The sequence below is a fragment of the Varroa jacobsoni genome, unplaced genomic scaffold, assembly GCF_002532875.2.
Source record: "Varroa jacobsoni isolate VJ856 unplaced genomic scaffold, vjacob_1.0 contig05463, whole genome shotgun sequence".
In the NCBI taxonomy this organism is placed as follows: domain Eukaryota; kingdom Metazoa; phylum Arthropoda; class Arachnida; order Mesostigmata; family Varroidae; genus Varroa; species Varroa jacobsoni.
In genome coordinates, this window is record NW_019215572.1 from 852 (window position 1) to 9264 (window position 8413).

At 45.7% G+C, this 8413-nt stretch overlaps 1 protein-coding gene across 1 annotated transcript; it reads right to left on the minus strand.

The window, feature by feature from the left end:
- Positions 1-1244: 1244 nt before the first annotated feature.
- aqz (aaquetzalli) lies at positions 1245-5674 on the minus strand. The gene is made up of 4 exons (XM_022854905.2): positions 4495-5674; positions 4139-4252; positions 3426-3623; positions 1245-3061 (listed from the first exon to the last, which is right to left on the minus strand). The coding sequence occupies exon 4, from the start codon at positions 3054-3056 to the stop codon at positions 2595-2597; it is 462 nt and encodes a 153-aa protein (XP_022710640.2). The 5' UTR covers positions 3057-3061; positions 3426-3623; positions 4139-4252; positions 4495-5674; the 3' UTR covers positions 1245-2594.
- Between the last annotated feature and the right edge of the window lie 2739 nt (positions 5675-8413).

The following is an 8413-nucleotide window of genomic DNA, read 5'->3' on the forward strand; positions in this document are numbered from 1 at the left end:
GGTCCCAAGAAGCTTTAGAAGATTCTTCACCCAATCATCAGTTTGAAACATCAATAAATTTCCTCCCTAACGTCCATGTCGAAGGTACCTTTTTATGTCTTGCTATCCAAGTTTACTATTTCCAACATCGGGCCCTCGTAGTGTCGCCAAAAAAGGTCTTACGGCTTATAACCATACGTTATCATAACACGGACTTTCCTACTTATTTATCGCACTACAGGCATCGCGTAGTTGCTTCTAACGGCGCACCCCATGCTCAGGTACTCCGCTCTAACATTGCCTGGCCGACCCCATTCTGCATTCGCGTTTTTCTACTAAATACATAGTATTTGTGAAATTACTGTAATTTTTTCTGCGTCTTAGTGTAAAAAGTTCCATTTTCCCACCGGTATCGTTTCACGCAGATTTAATCTCTCTCGTGATGGTGCAGACGTCCTAACCTCAGTATCGCTGTTTGGTAGCTAGAAATGTAACTGGTAGATCTTTGGCTATATAGTGACTGATGATAATGACCTATCGACGGTCAATTCGCCTTTGGGAAAAGCTGTCTGGCCCAGCAGAGACCTAATAGCGAGATTCTGCAGCGGCTGACACGACACCTACAATCCCCAAAAGGGCGGAGTAAGTATGGCACATTGGCTAACATTGAAGCACTGATGCAATGCGGAGTAACAAGTGGTGGGACCCTTTTTTTTTGTTGTGTCAAAGAGGACGTCACATTTTGACCCAGTGAATTTCATCGCATGCAATGTAATCGAATAGTAGTTTAGCAGAGGAATACCCCATTGGCATAGTCACGCTGCGACAATCCGCGAGTTCTCACCATAACACGTCTTTACACTAATGGCTTGTTCCCATGTGCTACGACGACCAAAAAACCAGATTGCTGATAGGATCATAAATATTCGAACTGTCCCTAATATATGTATAGGGCCGGCCGAAAGGCCAGAACAGCGCAGGACGCTCCACGCGCCGTCGTCTGATCTATCTCTGAACAATAATAATACTAATCGAATAGATAGGCCATTAATAGTAACGATAATAATTATAACCGCAATAATCATCGGCATGGGTCCGCAATAGAGACTGACCAATTGCTAATGTATGCCAAATAATTAGAGAAATTCGTTCCACTGTGATACCCAACCAACATGAACGGCTCATCAAGACGCCTCGTACGATCTAGGTCAATGTAACAACTATTGAGTACCCGGTTTCTGACTGACTGGATAGAAATAGAATGATCCATTGGCGACCGTTTGTATAGTAAACTTGTATTTAGGAACTGGCTTTCATTTCAGTTGACATCAGTCGACAGTTCTGTTTAGCCTGAAACATCATCGTTATTCTCTTTGTTAGATCGTAATGCCACTCTCGATTTGTATATCTTCCCCGGCGTACTTTGCGCCGCTCAATTTAGCCGTAGAATTTTTGGCAATGAAGCACGATCGAGTCTAGCTTTCGAGGCGTCGAACATTTACTATGGCTAGCCACAAATGGGGCTCTGGATTAACAAATGCATCATTATTGTACCATTGTTTTATGGTGTTAATCACTGTCGTGCTTGCTATCCTCATCATTCAGCTTGTTACTACGTGTAGCGATCGACTACTGCAAGTTCCCTCTTCCCATATGCTGTATGCACGAGTATCCACGTTTACTCGGCGAGTCCTCGCTCACACAATGGTAACAAGCTCAATGCAACGTAAATTCTTCGTAGTGAAACAACTACAACTCGGTCTCAGCATCAACGGCGCTATCTAGTAGAACGACTGTACTTTTGGCTGTTGCACACCTTTTCTACATTTTGCCTACATGTTTAGTTCATTTGCGCCCTGTTCTCGCCATGTCTTTTGTCCTTTTTGACTTGTGAGAAGCTTCTATCTACTGTCAACTAGCCTATACATAGGCGGGCGGTTAGGTATATTGTCTTATTTCATTTTCTTTATCTACACAAGAAGTCATTTAACTCTCTATTATACACAAGGCCCCTACACTCGCTGCAGGGCGGCCGCTAAATATTGCCTTAGATGGCTTAACTTTTGGGCCGGTTAAATCTTTTTCATTGTTTTTGGTTTAGACTCGTCGTTGTCATCATCATAATCGCAAGCATTTGGCGCATTCTTCCCTATCTCAGCTTTCTCGTTCACCGCTTCACTATGGGCATTCTAATAACAATAATAATAAATTATAACCGCCCCTTATGAGTTCGTTGCGGCTGGAACCTCATCATGACGGTCTCGCATCTCTCGTAGCCGCTTTCACGCAGGTCGCGTTTCACAAACAACAGTACAACACGTTTCCTTTCGAGACAATCGAGGTCAATTCTGCGAGAGGCATTGGTCCTCTTATCTTTGTTAGATTTTTTTCGTCTCTTTGCTTCGCTGCGTCATACGCTTATCGACTATGACTGCATTAATTCTTGAGTCGATGTTGTTGCTTTGGCTTGTTTTGACTGTTGAAATCATCCGGCATTCGGACTGCTGCATCTGCTGTCGCTGTTGTTGTTGTTGTTGTCGTTGCTGTTATTTTGACTATAACTGTTGTCATCATAGTAGCCGACCTCAAGGAGTAGTTCAGTGTGTACTTTAGGTTTACTCGGAAAGTGCAGAAGCGGGCTGGGGACTGGGTGCCGAAGAGACAGGTGCTATACTTGCGCCCCCCGCCAGGCTGTGCGGACTGGACGCACTGCGTGCGCCACTTGAAATGCCAGAGCTGGTAGATAATGGCGTTGAAGTGGCCGAGATCGACAAAGGCGTAGTTACCGAGGGCGGACCCAACGGCGCCGGGAAGGCTGGCAATAGCGAGAAGCCTGTACTCGCGTCGCTGGCGCCCGAGGTGGCGGCGGCGGCGGCAGTGGCTGCGGCCGTGGACAGAACGGAGCTGGGCAATGGTAAAGCAGCTAAAGCAGCCGAGACCGCAGGAACCAGCGAAACGCCACCGATTGTAGCCAACGATCCCATTCCAGCGAGTGATGAAGGTAGGCCAGGCGAGGGTGTGGCTGTTGCTGCTGCAGCCTGCTTCTTCAGGTGCCAAGACACCATGTGCATCTTCATGTTACCTGGTTACCAAGAGCAAATCGCCGCCCCATAGAAAAAGCGTACAAGGTACCGCTCGTTAGGTAAACGCAAAAGAGCATATACATTATTGGTTAGAGCTTGGCGCTAAGTAGTAAAAGAGTTCGGTTCAAAATTCCGTGAAATAACCTTCACCTGACCTTAAGCGAGTCGGGGGGTGCGATCCAGTAGCAGAAGAATTTACCGGGTTTTTAGTAGTGAACGTTCTCGGTTATGCTACTTGACAATTTAATATAATATCGTTATGAGAGGCCAATAAGGCCATGACAGGAAGCCAGACACTGAAGTGATTTCATGAAAGGCCTCCATAAGGTTCGTTAATGGCGTACGTGTGTCGATGGAGCGTACCTTTCTGTGCAAACCTCTTTCCACAGTACTCGCATTTGAACGGCTTTTCTCCGGTGTGAACACGCTGATGGTTGACAAGATGCGATCTTCCAGGTGCGATGTATCCGCACACGTCGCACTGGTAACGTGGCGGAGTGCCTGCGTTAATGGCATTTAACGCTGCGACGCTTTTATTACGCTTACGGTTGGCACTGGGAACTGTATCAAGATAGATATTAGAATCAGTAAAGTAGTATTAGGGGGCTTACGGAGTAATAAAACCCGATTAAGTGACTAGCTTTAAGCGAACTAAGGCGAATTACATGTAGCATTGTCGACACTGTAGAAATATGTCGAAAACAACTATAGTCCACCGCCACACGAATTTCGACTGATCAAAAACCTTCGATCATTTATATCGTTTAGCGATTAATTGTTAAGCCTGTCAATAGTAATGCTGAGAGTTCAGCTCTTAGTCAGTCTACTAGTGGACCTTAGAAATAAACTAAGTGCAATAAAAGGTCATCCTTTGAGTTCTTACGCGTACCTGATCAACATAAATCTAAAAAATTTTAGCTCATTGCTTCTAGAGATGACTCCACCATCACATACGCGACCCAACTGAGTAAATGGGCCAGGCGAATAACTCGGAGTAAGATGAGGAAAAAATGACTCCGTTGACATTAACGCTCGAGATACAAAGGGGAAATATAGTCTAAAAACATGGGACTCACCGACGCCAAGAGGCGCTGAGGTGATCGCACCGGCGGGCAATGCACCAGACGACACCGTAAGGGCTCCATTGGCGTTTGCCTGAGCTGCAGCAAGTGCCGCATAGATCAGCGGAACTATGATGAGCCGATAATCATAATAACAGCAACAACAATAACAGCGTCACAAACTTAGTTCTTGTATCAACGAAAATGTATATACAGTCTGTTGATAGCACTGCGCATGCGCTACATTTGCGAATTAAACTAGGACTATTGCAACGCCACTTCGAGCTCTGCCCGTATCAACATAAACGACACATGCATATTCTCTCTATTTGTCTATGGAACTAGCTTTTAGCTTCGAAGCCCAAGCGTACCTAGCGTACGATGAGGCGACGATGTTAGTAGCGCATTTCTAACCGGCCACCGCACCGACCCCAGCTGGAGCGCCAACCAATCTGAGTGTATCGGACCGATAAACGAGACCCAGTTCTTGACAATGAGCCGAACATCGATTCACTACCTCTTTCCCTTCTCCATCTACTTGACCACTGCCTATCTGCGCGTTACAATTCCCCCCTTCTCTCCCTCTATGAAAAAGACTCCCATTATTTCTCCCCCTCCATGATGCTCTTCCCGCCCTGAATTTTTCACGAAACATTCGTGATTCTGTTTTGGCACTCAGCTCGGTAGTCCATCGGTTTTCTCTAACGGGTTTTCACACCGATCAATAGCTCTCAGACGGCCAGCCCCAGTCAGTCGGGTAGGTGATGCAGCGGTCGGTTAGGCCAGTCATTAATGTTTCTGTCACTACACTATTGCAAGCGATTGCTGGTTGCTGTTAGTGTTCTACGCAGAGTAGCATCGGCGGCAGCAGCGGTAGAATTTGGTAGTAGAAGTAGCAGCAGCAGCGATTCTCGCGTTGGGAAGCAGATTTTTTGTTGCGCAGGAGGTTTGGCCAGCATTCGGATTAGCGCACACGCCAGCACGCTCAACAGCATTATCTCATTAGCAATGGTGTAGCCCAGAATCGCCCATTTGACCATGACTCGGTTATTTTGTCACCATCATTCGATCGCGAGATCGCCTACAGGCATTCGCCTATGAACATCGCTCTAACAACAGTTGGGTGGGGGGCTAGTTGGGACTGACAAGTAGATAAGCAGTCGGGGCAACAGCGCACGGTGCAACAGCGACAGCAGCTGTAGTAGTATCAAGAACTGCAATGGCCTAGAGGAAGAGGATACGATATCTGCAATGGACACAGCATCAACACAGTAGCGAGGTGAGAACTTCGACGACGAACTCTCCGTACACACGGCATCTTCGTATCGACACGATTGTCGTCATAGGCTGTCACCGGACCGAACACGATCGCTATCGGTGACATCTCATGACCTGTGAGTCGGCTTGATTAATCTTTACACCATCACCATCATTCGCATCCATCAAAACGTTGACGATTTAATCTGAAATTAAAAAAGGAAAGTGTTAGTATCTGTCCTGAAGCAGCACAGGCGCAGCAGATGTGCACAGAGATACCATTTCGTAGATGTATTGTACACGATATATACTCCTGTAGTAGGGCACGGAAAGCCGGAAGCGAGAACGTCGTTAAATTCTGCCAGAAGAAGTAAAAGACAACACAGCAAAAGGTCAGTATGACCTATTCACCAACGTAAGCCTTTTCGCTCTACATCACCGCTCCCTTTGGCGAAATAAAAACACGCATTGATTTTTTATTTCTTGATATCGAGTGAGAATAACCAAACTTTATTATTCTTATTATATCGTCCACCATTCAATATTTATTACCATATTTCTTATCGACATTATTATCAATATAATAGTAATCATCCTCAGTTTTCATTTTCGTCTTCCCCTTTTCTCCCTCTTTCTCTCCCTCACTCTCTCTCTCTCGCTCTCTCTCTCTCTCTCTCTCGCTCGCTCTCGCTCTCTCCATCTCTCCTTCTATCTCTCTCTCTTTCTCTCTTTCCTCTCCCCCTCCCTCCCTCCCTCCCTCCCCCTCTCTCTCTGCTACTTGCTTCTTTACCTTCTCACCATAGCCATCGTGATCATCATCATCATCATCGTCATCATAGATATAATTATCGCATTAAAAAATCTCTAAGTCTGCTGTACACAGGTTAAACGGGAGAAAAAGAGTGCCGTTCGCATGTTATTGGCCTGTGTTAAGTTTGTTCTCTGTTTGTATTTGCTTAAATTCGGGAGTCCTGATTGTATTGATTATTAGTATACGTGGATATGAATAAGTGAATTTTGATGGCCCGTGACGAAAGTGTGCGTGGCTGCTAATTTCCGGAAGATATTTAACTCGGTGAAGCTTTTGCTGAGGTCTGCGCGGCACTCCTTTCTGCTAGGTAGCCCACCACCAAGGAATATGGCACGCTGTATACAGTACAGTTAACGGAACATTAAAAATAGAGCTGTTATTATCGTCTCATTATCTTTTACATCTGCATCAATAATGATCAATTACATTATCATTCGTATACTTTTTTTTGCTTCATTCATCGCATACAATAAATTCTTTCAATTCTCGTCTGCTTATAACCTTCTCCGCTACGATTTTAACCGTATGAATTGATGATGACGTTCTGTGTTGTCGAGCTCTGTTCGAGTAGCAATTTTCTACCGGCTATGACCTTCAGATGCCATTGTTAGGCTTACTAGTCAAAAATCATCATCATCATCGTAGTCAATCATAATTTATTATTACTCTTTAATTTTCGAGTTGGATGAACAACTTTCCTCCATTGTCTAGTATTTCTTCTCCGTATCATCATCATCGTCATCGTCATCATCATAGTCATCATCGTCGTCATCATCGTCATCGTCGTCGTCGTCGTCGTCGTCGTCGTCGTCGTCGTCGTCGTCGTCGTCGTCGTCGTCGTCGCAGTAATGTGTCAGAGTGTTGCTATTTTTCGCTTCTAAACGATAACGCAGCGTAATATTGTTGTTACATGGGCTAATACATTTTGGCCCACCTTCTCTAGCATCACTTTGAAGCAGAAGGGGGGCTATTGCAGCTCACAACGCCCTCGGACAAAGAAGTGGAAAAATCTCATGAAGTGAACGAACGGGCAACCTATGATCTGGCAATTGAACGGCCGGCGTCAACAGTATCCGAGTCCGTCTTGATCGCCTCGAAACGCCACATGGTTGACCCTAGAAACTTCTTGGCCTTGGGGCGGATTGCAAGACTATTGCAAAGGGACAGAGGTTATGCAATCCCAAGGAAAGCCAGCGGGTTGCCTCGTCCAGTTAGACCACAATTGTGACACATCCGGTCTACGCACGCGTCCTTTCCCTCGCGGTAGATCTACTGTCTGTGTTGTCGTCGTCACATGCAATAATAGTAATAGTGATAGTAATAACAACAGTAGTAATAGCGCTATTTATGGGCAGTTTTATGTATATATCAGTAGCAGCGGCTCAGTCGTCAACTGCATTAGTACACACAATTACATTCATAGACACGCGTGCGGCCGAGAACTTATCTCGTTTCCGCAGTTTCAACAGATCAACAACGTCATACAGTCGATATACATGTCATAACGGGGGACCTGCGACGTTTTCCCAAGTAAAGATTACAGTTGACATAATTATTGTTTATGGTTTGCTGCCACAGTATCTGCACGTAATCCATGTATATAAGTTATGTGTAGTTGTTGTCGACGAGACAAACGGCAGTATGTGACAAAGTGGCATTTGCCTCGCAGTCGTTCAATCATTTGTTATCTCGCCTTGTCAGCCCTCTTCTAATCTATTTGTTTGCGTCATATTTATGAAAGAGCTGTTGAATGTATTTGTAGGTAATTGCAGACGGCACACGTGACTCGGAGCGTGCACATGGTTTACTGGCGGGCGGACACTTGAGCACAGCTGAGTCAGAGACTACAGCACGTCCTATTACCACTACCGTACAAGGGATGGTGTAGCAGCAGCCATCGCCAGAGTAAGTACTCCTACAGTGGTAATAGCAATAATAATTACAATATGTAGCAATTCAATAATAATCGATACCAGTGATCATCATCGTCGTCGTCGTCAATACTGTGTGATACAAACTTTCGGCTACTCACAAGATCACTAGAAGCCGCCCCAGCCAAGCGGCGCTAACGGCAAAAAAGCAACTTGGGGCGGAGCTCGTGACGATGAGGCGGCGGATCAGGGTTTTCGGAATTTCGAGAGACGAGGGTGCAGAACGAAGGGTAAAAAGGGTTTCAGGATTTGGGGGAGGGGGCGGAGGGAAGGGAGGGAGGGGGGGGGGGG

What these genes read in the sequence shown, in the direction of transcription:
- aqz (XM_022854905.2), bottom strand. Translation starts at nt 3,056, where the DNA reads ATGAAGATGCACATGGTGTCTTGGCACCTGAAGAAGCAGGCTGCAGCA.